The sequence below is a fragment of the Mytilus galloprovincialis genome, chromosome 8 (genome assembly GCF_965363235.1).
Source record: "Mytilus galloprovincialis chromosome 8, xbMytGall1.hap1.1, whole genome shotgun sequence".
Taxonomy (NCBI): domain Eukaryota; kingdom Metazoa; phylum Mollusca; class Bivalvia; order Mytilida; family Mytilidae; genus Mytilus; species Mytilus galloprovincialis.
The window spans coordinates 2,224,579-2,252,098 of NC_134845.1; the positions used below are offsets into that span (position 1 = coordinate 2,224,579).

Sequence of the window (27,520 nt, forward strand, 5' to 3'; positions counted from 1 at the left end):
GGGAAATAACTCTTTATCAAAACTATGTGCTTAACATACTCCATAGTTAATTCAACCTTTTAAACGAAATACATTATAATTCTAATAACATATTACTAATCCTTACCAACTTGTGGAGCAAGGTAGTTACTGTTGTGGCACAAACCAATTCAAACGTACATACTGGTATATCACACAGTGATATTTATATGACAGCTTACAAATTCTGTAAACCAAAATTACAATGTTAAATAACGGATTTTAATGAAACCGTATTTAAACATACACCTTATTATAAAACATACAATATAAATAGTGTCCTTGTGTATAAAATAAAACATAACTCGGACAATACTTTAAATATGTGCAGAAACGTAGTTCGCTATCTAATACAACTTTGTTTATGTTTTCTATTTATAATCAATCAACAATGTTATTGTGTACGGACTAAGTCACACACATAATACACGGTGGTATTTAAAATCTACTCATAACAAAGTCTTATCGAATACACCTCAAAGTATCGATCGGAATGTGTGTACTTTCTAAAGTGATTTACATATAGCTCTAACGAATGACTACCAGTACTTTATATAATAAAATAAGTGTATAATATATGCATTTTATGTAGCGATAATACTTTTCGGGATCATAGAGAAAAATAACCAATCATACCAAAAATCATTCAATCTATAAAAATATATTAGAAATATTAATAAAGAAGTAGATAAAGAAAACTCACGTCAAAATGTCAAGTCTGTCAATACAATACAATGCTGACTATTCAATATACTTTCTAACTATTTCAATGGCTACTGAACATAAACGTCTGTCCATTTTGACTCCATTAGTCCTTCTAACTCAAAACAAAGAAACTAAGAACTGAGCGGTAAAACTTTAAACTAACCAATCAAATTCAAGTAATCATGAATAAAGTATGGAAACGTTTCAGTGTAATAAAAGTTTATATGATACAATATCCTATGAAGTTTATTTAATAATAACATAATTATACATCTTTATTTTACAATTAAAATATAAACAAAATAAAGAGGCTACCACATTTTCATTAGTGATTAACGCTAATTTCAATACTCATGATTGGGCTAGTAGTCATTTTAAATCAATAGATGAGGAATGAAAAAGGAAAGAGGACATCATTATTCATTTTAATTTGTCGCTAATCATGCCTATTTTTGTTTTGCTCTTACCAGGCAACCATGATATTCATAAACGAAAATCTCCTGTCCCCCATCCCAACAAATAAATAAGTATAAGATGTTTTTTTCTTATCTAACACAAGTTTAAATTGATGCTAATTTTTAACGGTCAGTGACAAATATTTCATGCATGTTCAGGAAAACACGAGAGAAAAAGTCGGGTATATAATTTTAAAACGAAGAGATGTGATATGATTGCTGATGACGCAACTATCATAATATGAAGTAGTTGATGGAAGCAATAATAGGAAACCGTAAGGCCTTCAACAATAAATTAAACCTGATACTGTAAAGCCGTTTATAAAACGCCATGAAAGTGTGAAACAATTCAAACGATAAAACTGATATGGTCTAATTATACAAAACAAAACAATTTGAAAAAATACCAAATATGAGTTGAGACATGAACCAACGACAAACACTAAACTACATGCTCCTGACTTGGGACAGGTTCATAAAGAATTTGGCAGAAGTTGATCATATAAAAACGAAGATGTGGTATAATTGCCAATGAGACAACTCTTCACAAGAGACCAAATGATACAAAAATTAACAGCCATAGGTCACCTGACCATATGGCTTTTAACAATAAGCAAAGCCAATACAACATAGTGAGCTATAAAAGCCCCCGAAATCACAAATGTAAAACAATTCAAAGGAGAAAACTAACGGCCTAATTAATGTATAAAATAAAGTGAACGAAAAACAAAGAAGTAACACAGCAACAAACGGCAACCACCGAGTTCCTGTCCCAAGTCAGTAACTGACTTACAGGCTACTAACTTGGGACAGACATAATCATACGTTTTTTGATTGAGTTAAGTCTGCCAATTGATATTTTATCGTATGTTTTTCTATGTTGTGATGTTATGCTATTGTTTCGGAAAAAGGGAGAATGTTTGGATCCATTAAAACGTTTAATCTCGCTGCAAATGTTTGCACCTGTCCTAAGTCAGGAATCTGATGTACAGTAGTTGTCGTTTGTTTATGCAATATATACGTGTTTCTCGTTTCTCGTTTTGTTTATATAGATTAGACCGTTGGTTTTCCCGTTTGAATGGTTTTATACTAGTAATTTTGGGGCCCTTTATAGCTTGTTGTTCGGTGTGAGCCAAGGCTCCGTGTTGAAGGCCGTACTTTAACCTATAATGGTTTACTTTTTTAAATTGTTATTTGGATGGAGAGTTGTCTCATTGGCACTCACACCACACATCTGCCTTTATCTACATACATACAGAATGTGGCGGGATTAAACATAGTAGCGGGATCCCAACCATTTCGTAACCAGGGACAGTGATTTAACAGTACAACAACTAGTTTGTGAGAGCTCGATCCTCCTCGAAGCTGAAACAGTAGTGTAGCAGTACAATATAAGAACAACCTGTGCAAATCAGTTGCAATTTGATTAACTGAAAAGGTCGGTACGAGATACTAAAAAAAAAACCGGCCAACTAACATAAGACCATAGACTCAAAACATCAAACTAAGAGTATTTGCAATTACTGGAAGTTTGTTCAAAGCTAGTTGCAACTAGTTCTAAAATAAATCTTGTTCTCCCAGACTGAAGTATCAATCAGTACACAACCAACTGATAAAATTTATTAAAAAGAAAAGTATAGGAAACATTGGTAAGCGATTGGGTCAAATTTATCACTCAAGACTTCGTATGCAATGCAGTTCTCTAAATCATCATCTGTTTGTTAAAAATATAGTGGATTCGCCACTTTGTTTATGTGGTGCTATAGAAACGACAGCGCACTACTTGTTGCACTGCCCCCGTTTTCACATTATGCGTGAACAGCATTTTTATAATATCAATATAATACATATTTTGTCGGAAGAAATCTTGCTACACGGTTCAACGGACTTCAGCTACGAACAAAACATTGAAATATTCTTGGCAGTTCAAACATTTATACTCAGTAGTAAAAGATTTGTCATATGATAGCACACATCTTGTTCAACAAGTAATACTTATATCTTAAATAATTGTGTCCGTTCAGAAACATACACTTTATTATTGAATTTCCGATGTATATTTTTTTCTTCATTCTTGTGTGTCACAACCTTATTATGTGTTTTTTTTTTGTTTCCATCTAGTGTAACATTGTTATTTTTTATAACATTTTACTCCTTGAGTATTACAATATGAAATGTTCTTATTAGGAAACGGATTAATATAAGCTATAAGAGCTTGTTTCTGGATCCTTTTAATTATTTCACATGTATTATTATGTAAATGCCTATGTATGTACCTGAATATAATTAATAAAATATGTTTACACTATACAAAAATAATCCAGTTCGGTTACTTTAAAAAAATAAATAGATAGACTAAGATGTCCTTTTTGTAAATTGATCCGAGTCATTTTCCAGACAAATATTAACGAATTCTTGTACAGGATAAGATTATTCTTAAAAATCAAATAGTGGGGGATAAAGACTGATTTGTTTAGCAACATTGAATTGAAGAAAAGCATAAAGAAAATTGTAACGAACAGAGTACAATTTTACAGTCCTTCTACTCTACATGGTCTACTGGACGTATCTTAATTTTCTAAAAAAAATCGTAAACTTAATTCAATTCATCCAACATAACAAGAACCTGCTGCATTCGACGGCAATTTAATTTTTTATTTTATTGATCTTCCGTAGAATATCTCCAGAAGAGGTCCAGATTCATTTTTTTGAACTCTTCACCAGAAGACATTCTGGTGATGTACAGAAGAGCCCAATAAAACACGCCCCAGTAGTTTAAAGTGAAAGTACATACCCGTATTTGTATCTAAAATTATATATTTGTAAACCGGAAACTTCTTGTTTCGTTTTGTATGCAGCATGTCTAAGAAAGAAAAAGATGCCACTAAAACTCCTGTTGAAGTCGGTAGTCATCGTCTCGAAGTTGTAAGCTATTTCTTAAGCACGAAACAATCCCCTTTTCTCCCTAATTTTAAACCTTGGTAAACAGAGAGCATGATTCTGAGGAGAAATTTATATGTCTTCTCCCAAACCCAGTACCTCTGTCACAGCCACAGGTACTTGTTTCTATCCATTGGAAGGTCGACTATCAATATAAATAGAAGCTTCTATTTATATTGATAATAGTCGTCTTTGCAATGGATAGAAACAAGTGCCTGTGACCTCTGTTACTTGACAGCACTCTATTCAACTCACAGGCACTTGTTTCTATCCATAGAACAGTCATTCCCAAAAAATGGGTACAATTACAAAATTTCAGTGACGCCGGCAAATAACCACAAAATGCAAGCTTAACATATATCACAGATAATCTTTTTCGTGTTCTAAGTGATTAATATGTATACTAAAATAAAATTATATTCTGTTGTGATGTATATACAGTCGACTCTCGTTATGTCGAAGTCAGCCGGACCAGAGAAATATTTCGAGATACACGTAGTTCGACTCAAACGAACACCGGAAGTTCGACAATCTAAGGGACACAACTCTTGCTTAGCTTGGTAAAGCTAAAATAAATCCGGGTGAATATGGCAAGGGGATCGATATTCTAGTATCTGATCGATGTATTTGTATGTCACAGTCTTTTATTATTATAATGACATTATTTTTCCTTATTCAATTGTTTGAATTAAAAAAAAATCCTATGGCTTTTCCAAGAGTGTAAATTCCAATCGATAGTTTCGTTATTCAGGTCGATTATAGCTGACAAAATTGTTTATTCTCGGATACAAAAGATTTAAGAAAATTTTGATTTCTATTCATTTTGTTTTATCTCACTCTTTCTTTTCAAGAAAAGATAACAAGATCAAAGACGCAGTTTGAGTAGTTTTTAGGTGATCATCAACGGAAGCCATACTCCTCACTTTATACACACCCAAGCTCATTAGAGTAAATCACAAATTAATTGTTTTATAAACATTTTAAATGCTTTTTCATGAACATTAACAATGTATCACTAATTATTTATCAAAATTCTATAAAAGATAATCTTAGGTAAACACTCATGGAAATAGCATGACATAAATCAATACAGTGGTCAATGACCGGAAATTTAATTACACGTGTATTGTCAGATTAACTCTTCAATCCATTTAAATCCCGGAGGTCATGTTTTGACATATGTGTATTAGTTCGAGATAAAAAAATGAATTTTGAATGCTTTTGTTAACCTTGGGACCGTAGATTTAGTTCGACTCAACCGAAATTTCGACTCATCCAATTTCGACTCATCAGGAGTCGAATTACATACTTTTGTATGGAATAAAGTTCGGGACCACGTGAAAACTTCGACTCATCCGAAATTTCGAGTCAACCGAGTTCGAGACAACGAGAGTTAACTGTATATATCGTAAATATATTTGTGTGATTTTCTATTCAATATACGGAAATCACACGAATTCTGAATGTCGCCAAGAAAAACTCCAAATATCGGTGTGAATTAAAATACTTTATTTCATCTAAATCATGATTAGATTTGTTTTTTTTTATTTGACACTATATTGATTTTTATCCACAAAAATATTTTAGAATCATAAGTTATAATATACACTTTGATTTACCCATTAAACCAATGTCGCCGATAAACGTATAACCTACCGTAACGTATCTTTAGGTACAGTCAAAACATATTTATATGATTGGAAATCATGCCCAAAGTGACTTTAAGCAAAGTTGATACATCAAATTTTAAAATCCTGCCTTTAACTTTTATTGCTATGAAACGAAAAATAAAAAAATCTTCTCTTTCTCTTTTTTTCGATTGTCGCATATAAGAATCCAACCTACGTAACGCGTATTTTGGAACGCACTAACCAAGAACAAATCAAAATGATGATTATTTCATTGAAGGCACCCATAAAGCTACTCAATAATCAGTTTTGAGAAAGCAACTCAACAATATTGTTACATATTTCCATGTATAATGTAAATAAAACTAACCTCCGTTTAAATAACCTCCGTGACGCAGTTATTTACAGTTTCGTTGTCAGACTTTTTTATCAGTATCAGCGGCTGCCGACACTGCCGAAAGTCATTTTTGTAGCAGACATCATTTATTATTAAGAAAACAGACAAACAAAATACAGATTTTGAGAAAAAAAAATTTGTTTTGAGAAAGGTAGGTTAACTTGTTTTTTTTCCCTATTATGTGAGCAACATTATAACGTTTAATAAACGTTATATCAGCCATTTTCTTAGATTTAAAATAGTCTACAACACAACTTGTGTAATTACGACGACAATCATAACTTTAACAGCGGTTTATGGCAAACATTTTCAAGATTATTTAGGACTCATCAATGTAAGGTTATGCAAATTAAAAAAATCTAAAGATGCATGTAAACACGATCATACCAATTGAAATTCTTGTACATTGTTATAGATACCAAATCAGTTCATCAATTATCACTAATAAAAATCAAAAGGTGATGTCAATCATAGACGACATCATTGATTTACGTTACGGAGGATAGAAATTTAAGGAAAACAAGTTTTTTTTCTCTAACAGGACTTTACTCTTTTTAGATAACGATTTACTAAGAAAAATGTTTAGTTCTGTTGTCTTGTTTGTCATTTAATTCCAATATTTACATTCATTTATATGTTTGCTGTTGGTAAGAACTGGAATTGTCCGTTATGGAGGTTTTAAATGTCGTTACGGAGGATAGAAATTTTCGAAATGAAACTATTTTGACTCCAAAACTTCATAGTTGAGTATAATACATACATTATGGTGTGAAGGAAGATGACATTATCTGTATAGAGCTAATATAATTAAGTTGAACAGTATTTGGTTTAGGTAAAACATATTTTTGAGTGAAAGTTCATGAATCGTTACAGAGATTTTGACAAGAACAAGTCCATTTGACTAAAAGAAACATAACTTGATAGAAAACAGTTTTTTAGTGGAAGAAGACGTCAAGTCTTCTGAAGACTTAAGGGGCTGACCATTGGCATTGAGTCTCCGTATGCCGCATTCATTTCGTGTATTACAATTTCAAAACAACTTAGATTCCTGACACCGATTTTTACACATGATTATGCATCTGAATCATTTAATTTGTAAATTATGATTGTAAAACAATCACTATCGTAAATATGACCCTTTTATTTATGTAAATTATTAGATTTCATCTCATCCACATGAACGTTTTTTGTTTACTTTTAACAGGATGTTTTAACTGTAGATATTTGTATTACGCATGCGTGAATTTGGTATCGGAACAACTCGCCCTGTTTACAAGTTCGCCCTTGAAGTTACGAATTTGCAATCTTGCAGACAAGAAGATTTTGTTTTTATATAAATAAAAAGGATATATAAAGTGTTGTCTTTATTCATGGTTTTCCTTTGTCATGTGAATTAGATGCCCTTCGTAACATACATGTGAACCTCCCGTTTAGGAGAAAAAACTCCCGTGTATGAAATTTTTCAGACGCCATATTTGATCATTTCTTACTACTGTACGGGTGTAATTGACACCTGTGTTAAATTTTACCTGAACATCAAATGGTACTGCAACCAGAGTTCATTTTTTAAAACTTTAATGGTCCGGAAGAACACACACCTAAATTATATATCGATGGAAAGAGGACAACGTGTGCATTAAGAAAAGTTGGGTCGTAAAAATCCAGAGTGGTCACAATTTTGTGAAATTGAGTTCAAAGGTCAGACCTAAAAATATCAATATTTCAAACACAAGAACAAAAAGGAGTAATATTCTGATATTTATTCAATAGAATTCTACAAAAACGATTCAATCATAAGCATATGCTATAAACGATGTTAAAACGACAAATTTGACTAATGAGCTGCCATTACAAAATGGCGTTGATTTGGAACCTTCTGATTGTTTTCCATTTAAGACATAGCAAAAGAAGAAGTGGCCTTGACCTTTTCACATCCATAAACTTTCATATTGTGTATAATATTTCACTATAGTATATTACAGAATTATTTTCTAAAGTATAAAACACCAGTTTATCAAATTATTTCAATATTTTTTCTATCTTTGAAAAAAACAAAATTCAAGCGCTGAAACAGTGTTTTTAATTTTGCATCTTAAAGGTTGTGTATTTTGTGAAAATTAGTATCTAGTTATAGATAAATACATATTGTGTATTTGCAAAGTCTGGACAGAGCAGTAATAACACAAAATATACAAATTCAGTCATGATCCTTATATAACTTTTAAAAGCGACACACAATTATAGCTCAAGTATTCATAAAATAGAGACCTGAATCAATCTCTTAGTCATCATATGCGGATTCAGTACGCATATTAGCATTACAAGACACTTCCCTTTTTTATAAGAACAAGTTCGGCGCAGGACAGAGTTTGTTCAAAGCAAACACATTTTTTTTAGTACAAATGCTATCTGGAGCGTAAATACCGTCATGATTTGGTCAAACTCGTCAGATATATAGTCTTCCCTTTGCATAGGAAACACAAAAGAAATGTGAGTACAAAGTTTCGATCAATGTTCGTGACCCATATTCCCATATGCATATGCATGATGTATCTGCACTGCCAGTCCCAAATGTAAAGGGGCGAATGTTGCTACAGAAACGATTGATTTTGTAATAGCCATACATTTACGAATTTTTGTTATCTTTAGGGACAATATACGGTTCAGAAGCGCCTTTGTGTTATTTTTCATCGATTAACTATCAAATGAACTTTTGAGCCTAGACTCTGTGTTGAAGACCGGACCGTGACCTATAATGGTTTACTTTTATAAATTGTGACTTGGATGGTGTGTTGTATCATTGGCACTCATACCACATCTTCCTATATCTATTAACAAGCTATGCGGGCATCATTTCCATAGAAATACCAAAACGAGGACATAGCTCATAAGACCACTGGTGGCAGGATGAAGTAATTCTTGTTTTAATGTATCCTTGATATTTTCAGACACACCTCGGTGTTATTCTGAAAATCTTAATATAGACTTCAATTTTCCTGCAGCAGATATGGCATCCCCTAAATTGAGTTCAGAGCTAAACTCTATAATTCATATCCCTTGGCCCCACTGTGTCTTAATTGTAAGGTGTCTCAATATCTAGTTAGTTCTGGAGTTTGGCAGTTTGGTAAGCATCAGAGACAATCTTGGGTAAAATTGATCGGTATATATAGAGGATGTGCTACATGAGAAAGGCTTTTTCTTATGGAAAAACAAATCACATCCCTAACAATCGTTATTAATGAACTGATAGCAAGTTCAAATTCTATTTTTTCAGTGACTGTTTTACTTAATTGCACAGGTGTTGACTTCAATAAGTACTTGGTTATGCATGGATAAATGATTACTCACATCAATAAGCACAACTTAAAAGACTGTTAACACGTTTAGAGGACTCAGTTTTGCGTAGTTTTCTGGGTTTGTTTAAAGGTTTTTCTTTTACACAAAAACCCTGTTTTCATATCCAAACTACAAGGAAGAAACTGAGCGCGAGATCGTATAAAAGTGTCAGGTTGTGAGGTTACATGTCGATCAGTTTGATCACATATATGGATTTCTGTTGTTTCTAATTTAAATTTCCCCTAGGGTGACTGGGGAAACGAAATATAGTCACTTGGTCTTCCCCAGACCGGCAGTAAAACGAAGTTGGGCGTCAGTTTGGCTGTGCGGGATGTATCAAGTTCGCAGTCACGTCCGGTCAGAATGGGGACGTTAAATCCGCTGCCTCGTGTAAAGGGAGTGTCACGTTCTTTGCACGTTGAAAACCTTTGCATCAACTCTTTAAGGGGTCCGTAGGTGGCATGTTGTAATGGAAAATTTCTGTCCCAATCCAATATCCCATCATTTTCCAGTGGCAGTATAAATTTTCCCGATCATCATCCCGAACGGCCTCTATTATGACAAAACCTACCTATTGTTTTTATTGTTAGCTTGTTCTCGTCCTGAACATGCATGAAATATTTGCCACTGGACTTTAAGCGACCAACAATCAATCAATCAATTTAACTTAAAGACGCACCAATTTTGCCTTCTGGTGCAAGTCTCATAACATCACTGATGATTCGCCCACGGAAAGCAGAATATCAAGAGAAGTTGGTTTTAGCATTACCTTGTCACACACCAAATCTCTGCGAAACTTCAATAGTACTTTTTCCCCGACCACTCGCATGCATATTAATTGCTCTGAGGTTAAGCATTGACATACAATGTATTTTCACACAATGTCAACTAGTCATTATCCGGAAAAACCTCTTATCCGAAGGATTTGGTTAACTTTTACATAAAGTCAAAATTTTATTAACAAAAATATAACTTATTTACAGAAAATACACGAAAGAACTACTATATATATTCAAATCACTCAAAAATAAATCAACTTCTCCTACAAAATCTACATAATCACATCGAAACTATCAAATTGATTGTGAATGAAAAACTAAATGATGAAGCTGATTGACGGATAGGAAATTTCCGTAATTAAAAAAGGTACAAATGATGTTTTTATTTTTGAGTTTTTGACAAAATTGTTTGGAATTTGCCCAACAAAATTTGCATGCAGTATCGCAATAATATGTTGTGTCCTTTCAAATGTCAAATACTGTTTTTGAATCATATATTTTCTCGTTTTCAAAGAAAAACGCGTTAAATTTCTATCTAAAAAACAGCCAACTTTAAGTTTGAAAGTTTTACTTGGAGATGGTATAATATGTATGCCTTCATCATTCCGATGATCCTTGATGATATGTGCATAGAAAATATTTACGAAAATAGCGGGAAATTTAACCAAAAAATATATTTTTGGATTTTAAGGTAACTACCCAAAACCGTAAATTGAGGGGTACCCCCATTAAAGGGATAAAATACAAAAATGTGACCATAGAAACTTTTTACGACCCGACGGAAATTAAAATATAGATATTATTCTAACATTTAAAACAATTTGCAGCCGTGTGTTATTCCGGACCATTAAACTCGTTAACTAAGCGTCTTTTTCGATGTCAGTTGCAGTACTAAAAGAAGATGTATAATTATATGGCTTCACTTGACAGCTTGGGTGTCAAACATACTGGTAATCAACGATGTTTACCTCCGGCTAACTGCCGTTGTGTTATCAAAACGATGTATATTGGGAATATTGAAATACTTTTTTGTTACTTCCCTTTGTTTTATCCTGTTTTCAGTTATTTTGCTTTTAAAAATGTAAATTGTAAAAAGACTATAAATGATTAATATTTTAATCAAATAATCATAAAAGGATGTTGATTAAATGAATTTAAATGATTTTGGACAAATAAAAAAATTAAAATTTATAAATTATTTTAGCAATCTAGACCTCCTTTCAAGGATTAAATTGAAGTTTATATCATAATTTTGTTTACAACCGAATAATTATTTAATTAATTTACGATGTTGCAAATATACATGTGGAGCTTATTTCTTTCTTATTTGTCTATACATTTACAAATGATAAGGAGATGAAGACATGAACAAAAATATATACAGATAAGATATATAAATATAATGATTCATTTGCTAGCAGTGAACAATCATTTGTCAAAAACAAAACAAAACAAGAAACAGATTCTTCTTATTATTTTATTTTATTCAAATAGAGAGGCAATAATGGAACTATAAACATTACAATTTGATGGAAATTTGAAGAAAAAACACAATTTCTACATCATTTGGTTACATTTATGACAAAATTTATGTCGATAAAAAAACATGATGTTTTGACCATTCAGTACTTAACCCTTTCCTCCATAATGACGCTTTTTGACGCCACCCCCTTTACTCCATAATGACGCCTTTTAACGCCTGTGTAGTACCTCAGTTGAAACACTTTGACTACAAAGTGTCTGCAGTAGACTCAATAAAAGTTGTATCCAATATGAAAAGGAATATCGTAGGAATATTCTACTTAAATTTTTTTAATGAAATATTTGTTTTTTGCAATGCATTTTAATACTTTAAAGCCTATTTTCAGCATTTAATTGAAAAATTCTATTTTGTGTTCATTTTTTACAGTGGGTTGTGATGATCTTCCAGTTAGGTTACCCTCATTTGGAGTGTTGTTCCCAACCTGTTAAAGGTCCATCTTTGTGCATAATTCAAAATTGGAAATTTCAACAAGCATCTAATATTCTTAATCTTGAAAATAAACCCTGGTCTGCTAGCTTCATGTATATTTTTTCTACCGATTTAATATATAACTAGAATCATGCAAACAGACTTAAGGAAAAGGCATGTAAGTTCATCATACAAATATGACACTTTTTCTAGACAATCCAGATCTTGCAAAATACGTCGCTAAAAATTGTAACCTTTAAAATTGTTGTGCAGTAAAAACCCATATGGGAACTTTCAAAAGTTGGCAGGTATGTAACAAGTCTTACTATTTTTATGCTCCATTTATGGGCAATATGTTTTCTAGTCTGTCCGTCCGTCCTGCTTCTGGTCATAAAGTTTATGGTCGAGGTAGTTTTTGATGAAGTTGAAATCCAATCAACTTGAAACTTAGTACACATGTGTTCCTCTTGATTAAAGATTTTACCTAATTTTCATAGTCAACTGAACATAGAAAATGATTGTACGGATGGGAAATCCATGTACTTATGACCTTTTCTTGTTTGAAGAAAAAAAATACATTTTAACGATAATGGAACAAAGCAGCCTGGGTAAGTGGGGCTGCTTTTATGGTAATTCAAGTTACCTTTTATTCACCTTCTTCCACTTCAGAGCTATCAGCTCTTTGATTAGTTTGTAATGTCAATAAATTGTTTAGAAAAGCTAGCTTTAAAGAGTTAAGTGTTACTATGTATCAGCATTCAGATACTGGTTTGATATCAACCTCCGTAACAAAGATGGGGGTGTGGATTAATACCAGCATAAAAAATACATACAAGTGATTCAAAACATAAATAATAGGTTTTTTTTCTGGAAAGCTGTATTATGAAACTAAAATATTATACATAACATTTCATTAGTTTAAATTTATTACTAAATAAGTTGTGAAAACTACTTATTTGAATTATTTTTTAAACACTATATTAATTCAGACCTTAAAATTGGTATTTGCTTTCAACATATACAGAATAATACGTATAAATCAGTTTGCTATGGTGGTAAATGTAACCCATTTCACATGAGCCTGGATTTAAATCTTGTATTTTTCTCTAATGCAATTTTTAAGATGACTTTATACAACACTAACCTCCGATACATTCATACTTACCTTGTCTTACAAAAAATGCTAAAACTAGAAAACAACTAAAATGGTGTAAGTAAAAATTAAAAAAAATGACAGACTAGATATAGACACAGAACAATGCAGAAGAAAACAACACTCTCTCTCTGCTTAGTTGAAATTCATTTTTTAACAGTGTCTACATTCCAATTGTACCCATTTTTTGGGAATGACTGTGAAGCTTTATATGGTCCTATAATGGATAGTCGACCTTCCTATGGATAGAAACAAATGCCTGTGATCCAACTACTAGAGCCTAGAGCCGTAGAGGAGCGGAGCACATACACTTGTTTGTTTCTATCCATAGATTTATATATAAAGAAAGGTTGACTTACTATCCATATAAATTATAAGCTTCTTCCTTTTCTCGTTGATATATGGATAAAAACAAGTGCCTGTGGACTTTGCACAGGCTAACTGAGTGGAAGTAATTATGACGTCTTGAAAGGCTATTTCATTTATTTTCTGTGACGACCAAAGGGCCCAATGTGAGCTTATATGCCATCACTTGCCGTCTGTCATCGTAAACTATTTAAAAAATCTTCTCCTCTGAAACTACTGGATCAAATACCTTCAAACTTTAATATGTTAACTAAATGTTTCTTAGGGTATCTAGTTTATAAATTTTATCTTAAGTTTTGATCCATCGGCAAACATGGTCACCATGGCTAACAGGCTAAAAATAGAACATAGGGGTTCAAATGCAGTTTTTTTTACTTGTATCTCAAAAACTAAAGCTTTTAGAGCAAATCTGACTGGAGTTCTATCAGCCCTGAAATTATCAGACAAATCGAACAAACCATTGTTGGTTTGCTGCCACCTACATGTAATTGTTAGATTTAACAAAATTTTACTGTTTTTTGTTATTATCTTGAATATTATTATTTATAGATAGATACATTGTATAAACTGTATAAAAGCAGCAATAATGTTCAGCAAAGTAAGATCTACTAAAAAATTAAATGACCAAAATTGTCAATTGACCCCTTTAGGACACATTAGGAGTTATTGCCCTTTTAAGACAATTTTACACAATTTGTTCATCAAGTTTGCTTACATTTAAAAATCTTCTCCTCTATCATACAGGTGAGGGATTCAGCCTCATGTTGCATCCAAGACTAAAAATGCTGAAAAATGTTTCCAGTCACGAACTCAATATAGTTATCAGTCAGGGGACTTATTGAAATAAGTGATTTTTAAATCACTTATTTGAGTAGCAAATTCGAAGTTTTGTCACAAATTGTGATTTTGTAGTTTTACCAAAATTTTAAACACATAGGTTTAAAAAATATCTTTTCATTGGTAAAATTGAAAAAAATGATATTTTATTTTCTTTTATTGCTTCTTTTAAGTATCAAGGTTTATGCCTTTGATGCTATCATTTAGCTGCAAATTCTATTTTAGTTGAAAAAATGCTATAATAATGGCTTTACATAATGAACTGATACTTTCGTAATAGATTTTTCCCAGCAGTGGGAGTATTTTTCCTGTAAAGTTCAAGGTTTCATCTTTCAGATTATGTAATAAAATTCTACTGTTCACGATAAAAATTTCACTGTTTGGGGGTGTTGAAATTAGTGGGGGTTATTAAAATAATGATACTTAAAGAAGTGATTTTTGGGAAGGAAATTGAGGTATGATACTTAAACAAGTGATTTTTATGTCATTATCCTAGATTCAGTACAAGGTCATCACCTGAAATGACCTGATCATCCTAGACAACACAGATGTTGGTTCTGATAAGTTTAGAAACATAATTAGTCCCTGGATCATTAGTATTCTATATAGTAAAATTAAATCACTTCTTCTAGTGATTATTTTGTACTACTTAAATAGGTGATTTTTAAAGAAAGTCAACTCTTAATTCCAACCTTTATGGAAATAATGTTACTTGAATCAGTGATTTAGAAAATCACTCATTTAAGTAAGTCCCCTGACTGGTTATTGTTACATTTTATTTTTTGTACAAATTTTACATTTACAAGTTATGTAATTTTTTGTGTGTAGCATCAGAATACTTTGTACTACATGTATCTTCTTCGTATTGACTTGTTCTGAATATGAAGTTTAACATATTTTATCCTCTTGCTGCCAAAGGTACATTTATGGCTTCTACACACAAACATTGTTGATTGTTTAGAATGTCAAAGGCCCATATGATAAAGTCACAATTCAAGGTGCACTGACAACCTCAAAAGACGGCTCCAAATTTTTGTGTTTCATTTAATGTTTGTACAATTTTCATGTACAGTGTGTACCAGTGTGTACTGGCTGATATGCTTTGTTAACATTCTTTTATAGACAAATGTCATTGAATGTATTCTGGGCAACTGAAAAAATTGTAAACATGAAATTTTTGGAATAAACAAGTATCGATTTAAAAAAAAATAGAAATAAAAGATTATGTATTATTATCACTCCTCCCTTTGTAGGAACTTTAACATTAGTATTACTAAGTTCATTCTTTTTTTTAATGTAGATAGAAACACCAGGAGAGGAAGATGAGACGTGTAAAACATTCGTATTCCATAATGAAGACCACACACTGGGAAATTCTCTACGTTATATTATAATGAAAAAGTGAGTACTCTGAGAAATAATGAAGATTATGATACTAACAAAATTAATAGCTGTACATTGTTTGGATAAAGCTTTTTAACTACAGATTTTTCTATGTTTTTTTTAGTTGTTGGTTTGATGTTTTATCATGTTTATTGAAAGTAAAATATGTATGTATATTAATGAAATTTATCCTGTTGAACTTACTTTAAATAAAGCTAATACTAACAATGACCACTGCCCTTTTCTCGATCTTGATATCTATATCACTAATGGAAAGCTGAATACTAAAATTTATGATAAAAGGGATGATTTTTCATTTCCTATCGTTAATTATCCGTTTTTAGATGGTGACGTTCCCTTGTCACCATCTTACGGTGTTTATATATCTCAACTTGTACGATTCGCTCGTGTATGTAACAATGTTTTAGATTTTAACGAGAGAAATTTATGTATTACTGAAAAATTATTACACCAGGGTTTTCGATATCACAAACTAGTCAAAACATTTACTAAATTTTATCATCGGTATAAAGACATTATTCGTAAATATAGCTCAACATGCAGACTTTTAATACGTTCAGGTATTTCACATCCAATTTTTTATGGTAATATTCTTTATAAAGCACAAAGGTGTCAGTATTCACCTCAGAAACTTACAAAACCTTTGAATAGACTTATTAAGAAGGGATATAATTACGATACTGTTGTCAAGTCATTAAAGATTGCATATTTTGGCGTTAATATTGAGTCATTGATAAGGTCTTTGCATCGGAACTAAACACATTTATTCTAAAAACAGTTGTTGGCATGACACAGGTTATGTTCTTCTCATATATGTTATGATGGTATGATACTAAACCCCTAACGGGAAGGATTGTGCCTGATGTTCATATGATGAAATCATAATCTTTCAGTCAGTTTAGTTGAAGTCTGGAGCTGGCATGTCAGTTAACTGCTAGTAGTCTGTTGTTATTTATGTATTATTGTCATTTTGTTTATTTTCTTTGGTTACATCTTCTGACATCAGACTCGGATTTCTCTTGAACTGAATTTTAATGTGCGTATTGTTATGCGTTTACTTTACTACATTGGTTAGAGGTATAGGGGGAGGGTTGAGATCTCACAAACATGTTTAACCCCGCCGCATTTTTGCGCCTGTCCCAAGTCAGGAGCCTCTGGCCTTTGTTAGTCTTGTATTATTTTAATTTTAGTTTCTTGTGTACAATTTGGAAATTAGTATGGCGTTCATTATCACTGGACTAGTATATATTTGTTTAGGGGCCAGCTGAAGGACGCCTCCGGGTGCGGGAATTTCTCGCTACATTGAAGACCTGTTGGTGACCCTCTGCTGTTGTTTTTTATTTGGGCGGGTTGTTGTCTCTTTGACATATTCCCCATTTCCATTCTCAATTTTATTCTCCATTTTATCATACTATAACCAAGACACATTTCATCTTGTCATGCCTGTTATTGTTGTTATTCACTTTAAACATTTTCTGAGGGTCGACAGTCATGACAGTTAGAGAGTCCGACATCAAGCATGTCAAGAAAATTTGAATATTTTTTTCTAATCAGTTTTAATATTTTATGTTTGACATGTTTGATATGGTTTATAATATGGGTTATTACATTTAGACATTTTTTTTCTAAACTGAATATGTTTAGTAATGATATGGTTTATTTTGTAGTCTTGATGTGAAGTTTTGTGGAAATCTAACTTAATATGTTACTTAATATGCATGATAAGTTTGATAATGGTATGTTTTATTTTGCAGTCCAGATGTAAAGTTTTGTGGATACAGTGTCCCTCATCCCTCAGAACTTAAAATCAACTTCCGTGTTCAGACCTATGGTAAGTATATATATACATGTAATAAAGTATGTGAAATAATATCAACTATGATTAGAAATTTGTTGCATATTTTCTCAACCCATTTCAATCATGTTAGTTAGTCATAACATACAGTTCTATCTGTGATCATGGCCTAATATAAATATCACTTTAATTGCATATATCCGTCAAACAAAATACAAAATGTAGACAATAAATCAGAATGGTGAAATGTCTGATATGTTCTTCCAAGGTACTTTCTATTCTATAGATCAAAGGAATAGATAATTCAAATTACTTTGGCATAAGTTTATTAATAAATAAATTTGGAGTATATACTGTCTTCTGATTGGTTAAAAGTATTACTTTTATTTTCAATGTTATCATTATTTTAAGACGACATGCCCACTCTGACATTGTGTATTCATACGCCAACATGTGTGTATGTTGTTATTGTTAATATAAATAATATAAAAGTTCTTTGAGCCTTATTTTTGATGGAAATTTATTCATAATGAATGGCAACAATTTATTTTGAATTTATTGAACCATAAAACTAATTTTTGACTCTCCACATTTTACATAATCTGCTTCACAGATTATTCAAGGTGAAGAGTCAAAAAATAATTTTATGGTTGAATAAATTCAAAATAAATAATAGCCATTAATTAAATGAAAAATTACAAGAATAAAATATTAATATGTTACATGAAGTTCAAATATGGGATTTAGAAACAAGTTTTAAAAAACTTATATAAATCCGTCTCCCTAAATAAAAACCCATCTATTTAACAAACAATATTATTTGCCAACATTATTTTCAGTTTATTAGGTAGCATATGATGAATTAGATAAATACACACACACACAAAAAATACAACTAACAAATAAAAATACTTTGATGCATTGATTCTTGGAAGAAAAGTCATCAACATTGACTTACTGTTGATTCATAACTTTTTGTGGGATACAAATTTATGGAATGACAGATTTCTTTGGTACAGAAGAACTAGGAATTAAAATGCTCAACATATTACTTATGTTCTATATACATGATATATGCAGAATTTGGCATACCACAAAATCAAATATCTAAGAAAATGAGAAGTTTTCATCAATCCACTAAAATTTGTGCCAATGAAATTAAATGAAGTAGATAGAGTCTAAATGTCATTTCCTGTACCTGCTTCACAGTAAGTTTCTTAGTTTGAAAAACCTGAAATATTATGAACAGGCTTTTTCTGTATTGGTCCTTGTAATATATTTGCTATGTCATGTATGTAATAATACAATCCAGTTTCTATAACTAATTTATTAACAAGTACATCGTTTGATGGTTTGATGGTCAGACTACAGAATGACAATATGTGTATAAGAACTTCAATTGATCCATTTAATTATGTTTATTTAAGAACGTGCAGACATGTGAGAGTTGCTGATCTGTCAATTATAATTACTGTAACAGATGATACGGTAATAAAGTGCGGTAAACTTTATAACAGTCCTGGACTCCGCCAACACAGAAACCATCCCTTAATAGCACTGTTATATGGTTATCTGTGGAGATCCTCAACTAAACATGATATTAGGATAAATGAAAATTTTCACCTGTTGAATTATAACAGACATGAGGATGAGATATTGCTCTTGGCCAACTTTATTTCTTTACATATTACAGGGAAACCAGCAGTGGACATTTTAAAGAAAGGTTTAAAAGATTTAAATGGTGCATGTGAACATGTGTTACGGACCTTTGAGGTAAGATATCAAATAAATATAGATCTAGTGTACAAGGATTAAGTTCTTTCACTAAACAATCCAAAATTTGGTGACTATGTGGAACGCATCTATTCCATCGAATTGGAGATAAAGGATACTACAGATACAGTTAAGTCGGCTTCATATCTTGACTTACATCTAGAAATTGACAATGAGGGTTGGTTGAAAACAAAACTTTACGACAAAAGAGATGATTTTAGCTTTCCAATTGTGAACTTTCCATTTCTAAGTAGCAACATTCCAGCAGCACCTGCATACGGGGTATATATCTCCCAATTGATACGATATTCCCGTGCTTGCATTTCCTATCATGATTTTCTTGATAGAGGGTTACTGCTCACAAGGAAGCTATTAAACCAAGAGTTCCAAATGGTGAAGTTGAAATCATCCCTTCGTAAATTTTACGGACGCCATCACGAGTTGGTTGACCGTTATGGAATAACCGTTTCACAAATGATATCGGATATGTTCCTTACGTCGTAACTACAATCCCCTTCCCTTTCATGAATGTGACCTACCGAATTAGACTATTTACCGGATTTGTAATCACATAAGCAACACGACGGGTGCCACATGTGGAGCAGGATCTGCTTACCAACCCGGAGCACCTGAGAAAAGTTATTACGGACTGTTGATAATTTTTACGGCTTTCAAAAGTTAAAGACTTGGCAATTTAGAACATGACATACAGGTACATTTACTGTACACACTCGTATATTTTATCACTGAGAAAATCCGTTTTTGTTGATACGAACACAGGCACTTGTCTCAGAAAAAAAATTTCCTATATACCTTAATACCTGTGGATACGAATTTTAAAAAAGTTAGCGTCGATTGGACAGAAATCAAATTTGACGCGCATTGCAATTTGAATTAGAATTTACGCTAGGACGTAAAACATTTCCATTGCGAATTAAACTAATTGGAATTACGTGTGTACTCAGCATTCTCCTGCAAACGGAACTTCTTTTTTTTTTGTACATAAATTGCAGCACATAAATTATGCCGTTACTTTTCTCGTTTGAGTTGTTTTACCTTGTCATTTCGGGACCTTTTATAGCTGACTATGCGGTATGGGTTTTGCTCATTGTTGAAGACCGTGCGTGACCTATAGTTGTTAATTTCTGTGTCATGTTTGTCTCTTGTTGAGAGTTGTCTAATTGGCAATTATACCACATCTTCTGTTTTATGTGGTCAGAAAACAGAAGCAAAATCTTACAAAGGAGAATCTTCAATTTGCCAATGGAACTTCAAGAAAATAACATCCTCAAAATAATTATAGCATCGCGGAAATTATTATAGCGTCGCGGGAAGAAAATATAGCGTCGCGGTACCGCGACGCTAAAATGGCCTGGGGAGAACACTGCAGAAGCTTTTGTCCAGACAGAAAAACTATAATTTTGAAATTTTTGATTTGGCTAAAAAACGATTGAATTAATAGCGAGAGGACTGGATATATTACGATTAGTTGCGATTAAAATCATTCTCTCATAGCGTAATTTTAATGGTAAATAACTATATATTTTTTTCACCACAGCGCGTACATAAAATACCGCATGTCCATTCCCCTGTCTGTCCTTCCGGACTTCTGGTTAATTAGATTTTTCAAGTGTACCATTCTTGCCAACTTTCTAAAAAACTGATATCGTATGGACACGTTCGAAAATCAGTGCATATCAACTATTCTTTAAAAGAGTTATGCCATTTGGAAATATTAATTGTATTGAAAATTGCATTGTATTTTCTGTCATTCCGTCATTTCTCTAATATATCTATAAAAAAAATAAAGAAAAAAATAAACAACTGCGCTTCGAGCGCATGATACGCCCTTCGTCTTATGAAAAAAAAACCAACATAATATATGTTTTTAAAATAACATGGGGGTTGTACGGGAAGTCATGCAAGGTATATCCTGACTCATTCATTATTCTTGCTCAATAGTAATATCACATGTTTTATATGATCCCCAAATTGAAGCTCAATAAAAATTCAAGAACTCAAAAATGAAATTAAAGAATCATCACCAAAGTATACAGATCTTAAGAATAATTTAACTAAAAAGTATGTGAAGTTTTATGCAATAATTATAGATAGTTTCTGAGATACGGCGCGACATGTGAACCCCCATCCCCTTTTTGTCATAAACTCAATAACTCTAAAATCAAATTCTGAATCATTCTCAAAAGTATATACAAATTCTTCAGAATTATATAACCAAGAAGTGTGTAAAATTTTGAGCAATAGTCATAAAACGTTTTCTAGATACAGCGCGAACTGTAGAAAAAAAACTGTACTAGTTACGAAGTCCTGTAACTCATAAAGTTCACCAAAAATGATACAGATCGTTGGACCATCATGACTGAAAAAAACAACCATGTTCAGTTTAATGATAATATGCTGTACCATATTTACGACGGACAGACGGACGCGGGCATTTTTATACCATTATGTCCCGTCAAAATTTTTACGGGTGTATAAACATGTTGTTTGCTATTGCCCTTTGTTAGATAAACTACGTGCAACGTGGAGGAAATAGAAACTTTGTTCTTTTATAAAAGTTGTATCATTGTTTGTATTAGCGGCATACCATTATTTTTTTTACATAAATAAATTGAATAAATTGTTTAGAAAGGAAATTAACTTCTTCGTGTACATACATTTTCGGTATTAGTTTTAAAATATCATTGGTTTTCTGTGCTGTAATAAAAAATCGGATCCGGACTAAATCGTGGATGATGAATGATAATAAAATTTTAATTGACATGCATGATATTAGTAACACCAAAAGGGTCAGTCGTCTTGAGATTGCTCACTATACGATATTTGTTGAAGATCTCAAAGAAACAGTAATGTGTTTTATTTCTTATTATGTTATTAGACTGTTATCCTGGTAGAATCAAATGCACTGACTAATATTAATGGCGTAGAAATTAGCATGCGGGAGAAACAGAAATTGGAGCATGGAAATTCCACATAACATTTCTTATTACGGAAAATGACATGCATTACGTCCCGCAAAAAGTGACGTTTTGCGGGAATTTATACGCTTAACGTCGCGCCAAGAGTTAACTCCCTTGAAACTGTATCGGATGCCCTTAAATAACAAAAATTCTGAACACTGATAGAAATTCTACATGGAAAGTCCCTGAGCAAAATCACAGGATCAAACACATCAAACACATCAAATGAAGAGATAACAACTGTCATACTGACTTGGTACAGGCATTTCTCATGATAAAAATGGTGGAGTAAACCTTGTTATTGCTAGCTATAAAACCTTTCAAAAGAAATAAAAAACAACCAAATATAAAAAAATAACCCACAATTTCATTCTCAATTGAATAAGATTGTTTAAACTTTTGTGCATACATAGATATAGGAAGATGTGGTGTGAGTGCCAATGAGACAACTCTCCATACAAATAACAATTTAAAAAGTAAACCATTATAGGTTAAAGTACGGCCTTCAACACGGAGCTTTGGCTCACACCGACAACAAGCTATAAAGGGCCCCAAAATTACTAGTGTAAAACCATTCAAACGGGAAAACCAACGGTCTAATCTATATAAACAAAACGAGAAACGAGAAACACGTATATATTAGTGTTTGTTTTAAGTTTCATTTATCATTTACAATTCCTTTTTTTTAATTTATTTTCAGAATAGTGTGTCAGAGTTTAAGAACAGGAATACATCATCTGAGATGGATACAAGTTGAGAAATGAATTGTTTATAAATAAATCTAGTAGATTCATGTGTGTATAAAGGTACACAATACGTTTATGTGTCTATGTGAACAATGTTGAGACGAATAATGACAGTATCATAGCAAGGGGAACATGAAATCCATGTTGAATTACTACGAAAGTCAAATAATCGGGTTATATAGTGTTATCATGGTCATGTATGTATATATTGAAAAACTATAAAATCATAGATTCACCACATGTTTATGTTTTATTTGATTTGCCTCATCAATGTATAATCCTCTGTAGTTATAATTTTTCACTGATTTGCATTGCAATCTATATTCAGTGAATTTTTTACTATTAATGAAGAAACTAGAAAATTGTCAGTCAGAGCTCAGACATAAATAAATCATTTTTTTGTTTTGATTCATATGGTCATGATAGTTCTTAACCCTTTCCTCCATTGATTTTTTTTGATCAAACAAAATTTTTTCTGAAACTAACATTAGCAAGATGCTTGATTTCTTGATTGACAACATACTTGTCACGTTCGGAAGAAATGTTTTTCAACAAACCGTCGCTATTCCAATGGGAACCAAGTGTGCTCCTGTCGACATTAATTCAAAATTTGTTGAAAGCATCTATCCCATCGAACTAGAGATAACGAATACAACATAGACTTAAGTCTGCCTCGTATATCTTGACCTACCTCTAGACATTGACAATGAGGGTCGGTCGAAAACAATTTTTTTTTCGACAAAAGAGATAATTTTAGCTCCAATTGTAAGCTTTCCATTTCTATGTAGCAACATTCCAGCAGCGCCTGCATACGGAGTATATATCTCCCAATTGATACGATATTAACGGACTTGCATGTTCTGTCATGATTTCCTAGATAGAGGGTTGCTGCTCACATGGAAACTATTAAACTAAGAGTCCAAAATGGTGAAGTTGGAATCATCTCTTCGTTAATTTTAGACGCCATCACGAGTTGGTTGACCGTTATGGAATAACCGGTTTACAGATGATATCGGATATGTCGTAACTACAATCCACTTCCCTTTACACCACGAATATGACCTATCGCATTAGACAATAATAATTTACCGGGTTTGTTATAATATGACCATCACGAAGGGTGCCTTTTCAGGAGATTGATGGGGTTCGTGTAGCTTAGTGTTTAGTTTTCTATGTTGTGTCTTGGGTACTATTATTTGTCTGTTTCTGTTTTTATTTTTTAGCCATGGCGTTGTCAGTTTATTTTGGTACCTTTCGCCCCTCTTTAAGCAATTGGCCATTCAATCAGAGCTTTTCAAATTTTGATATGTTATTACTAATGACAAAAATGGATATAAATTCAATCTTGATGATTGTCACTTTCTCCGTTCAGCATATATAGTCCTTGTAATCTTGAAAAATGCCAGGACACATCTGGCGTAGATATAAAATTTTATTCCTGGTATCTATGATTAGTTTATTTGCAACCACTGGGTCGATGCCACTGCTGGTGGAGATTTATTTTCATGAGGGTATCGCCAGCCCAGTAGTCAATACTTCTGTGTTGACTTGAGTTGTCATTGATATGTTTATAATTATAACTTGACTGTTGATAAAACTTTGAATTTCGGAAAGACTAAGGCTTTTCTACCTCAGGCATAGATTACCTTAGCTGTGTTTGGCAACACTTTTAGGAATTTTTGGTCCTCAAATCTCTTCAACTTCGTACTTTATTTGGCCTTTTATAACATTTTTGATTCGAGCGTCACTGATGAGTCTTTTGTAGACGAAACGCGCGTCTGGTGTATATATACAATTTTATACCTGGTATCTATGATGAGTTTATTTGCAGCAGGCCCCTTACAACCCCTCAAAAAAGTTGTATCGACTTGGTGATATAGTGAATGATAATAACACTTTCTTAATGACGTGTGTCACACTCTAAAGTCTGTTCTGGGTTTAACTTTATTTGAACGCTCAAACCAAACATTTGTACATCGATGTTTATTGTTCCAACTGACAAAAGAATAATTAACAGATTTTACATCTAAGTAAGGTCTTTTCCAAAATGAGTAACTAGTAATATTCAAATAACCCATTATAAAAATATAGATTTACCAAAATTAGAATGCTGACATCACTTACGGTTGCATATTGCACTAGCAGACTATGATATTTAATAGGTTATCGACAATGTATGACCCCACCGATAGCCGTCAAATGATTTAGATATTCTTAAACTCTTGGGAACTGTTAAATAATCGTTTTCTCAAATTTGTATTATATCATAAAATATAAAAATGATAATAAACGAATTATTGAATATCCAAAACACATTTAATTACATCAAGTGGTCGATATTAAAGAATTGTATAGGTATTTAAATGTACAATTTCTTCTCGATACACATGTTGAAATCTACTCCATTTTAAAAAGAAAACACAAACAATATTGTTACTGCTTGGATAAATTTTGAATAATCGCTTCCTTTTTAGTAATGATGGTTTTTCAAATTGTGGCACTCAACCCCAAAGGTTTTCTAATTGACTGGCATCGTTACCAGTTTCAATCATTGATATTAAAAACTCTATTATAATATGCTGTTTAGGCCGTCGAAGGTGTGTACCATTATGTACTAAATACTTTGAATTTACATCGCTACACTGATATTGCCTTTCTCTATTAAGTATAAAACTTAAGAAAATAAACCTTTTGAGTGTAAACAATATACATATAATATTTACAATTTTCATTATAAGATGTATCAAATTAAATTGTTTATTCAAAGTATTTGTTCTCCATAAACGATTTATGACTATAGAACATTGTTTTCGCTTAAACGATTTATGACTATAGAACATTGTCAGTATAGGAATTCAGTGCGAATCTACATTGTTTGTAAAAAGGCCATGTGAATGCCCCAAAATGCCACATGACCCTATGTTTTTATTGTTGCAAAAGATAGGGCTACATTTGAACTTTCATGAATGATATATGAAAGTTTCTAATTTCTGAAGGTAAATCAGATATACATTTGATTCCATACAGAGATTAGCATTAAAGTCAATGGAATCTACGTAACATATTATACTAGTGACAAACATTATTATTATTATGACAAACATTATTATTATTATTATTATTATTATCATTATTATTATTATTATTATTATTATTATTATTATTATTATTATTATTATTATTATTATTATTATTATTATTATTAATAATATTATTATTATTATTATTATTATTATTATTATTATTATTATTATTATTACGTTAAGAACCCTTGTAACAACTCCTTGAGGGCCTGTATGTGGCCTGTTGCAAGGCAAAATTTCTGTCCCTTTCCAATATACTCTCATTTGTAAGTGGCAATCAAAATTTCCCCGACCATCATCTCAAATGACCTCTATTATGACAATACCTACCTATTGTATTTATTGTGAACTTGTTCTCGTCCTGAATATGCACGAAATATTTGCCACTGGACGTTAAGCAACAAACACTCAATCAATATTATTAATTTTATGATTAGTGTTGTCAATTCGTACACTTCGGCCTAATCGGTTACTCGGATAATTGTTCGAACGATATATCAGTTAACCGGCCGGTAGTTTAAGATTGAAAAAAAACCTTCTTGATCTCGTTGAAATAGTGATTCTTTTATTTTCTCTTGTTGTCCCCGAAAATAATGTAGAGTGTTTCAATTTGAAATGATTAAGTCAAAACGTGTTACTCGTACTATCGAGTATACATTGATTACATTCACATTGGTTTTTCAATTGCATTTCACAATTAATTTTTGAGTTATAGAGATTGCGCATTCAGATGTAGGTCTACACAATATAAGAACAAAAATAAAATAATGAAGTAAATCGTAAAATTTAATCGCATTACTGATTTAAAGTTACTGCATGTATACTAATTATGTTTCCTTATATTTATTAAGATCTTGCCCGGAGCTGAGGGACAAGTTTTAATTAATTTTATAATTTTTTTTTATTAACAAAAGCAATCAATATACTGGACAATTGATCTGTCAAATTTAGTACCACGACGACAATTTTATTATTAAATCTATCAAAATTATTTTTATTATTATAACATAATTATGTAGACTGGTATGGGAAATGTATGCCCCAGATGAATACAGATATGTTCCACTGGTCGTAACTTCAATAAATATCTCGAATCACTTATTTTTCACATCCATAAACAAGTTACACATGTTGAGTTGGGGTGCTTCTTTCTCTGTAATTTTTGTTTGTGTC

At 32.0% G+C, this 27,520-nt stretch overlaps 1 protein-coding gene across 1 annotated transcript; it reads left to right on the top strand.

Annotated features, from left to right (window-relative positions):
• Positions 1–3,978: 3,978 nt before the first annotated feature.
• Positions 3,979–23,500, top strand: LOC143043066 (DNA-directed RNA polymerases I and III subunit RPAC2-like). The gene is made up of 5 exons (XM_076215554.1): positions 3,979–4,103; positions 15,866–15,966; positions 17,724–17,800; positions 19,458–19,537; positions 23,219–23,500. Exons 1-5 carry the CDS (start codon positions 4,038–4,040, stop codon positions 23,273–23,275), a joined length of 381 nt encoding a protein of 126 aa, XP_076071669.1. The 5' UTR covers positions 3,979–4,037; the 3' UTR covers positions 23,276–23,500.
• Positions 23,501–27,520: the final 4,020 nt, after the last annotated feature.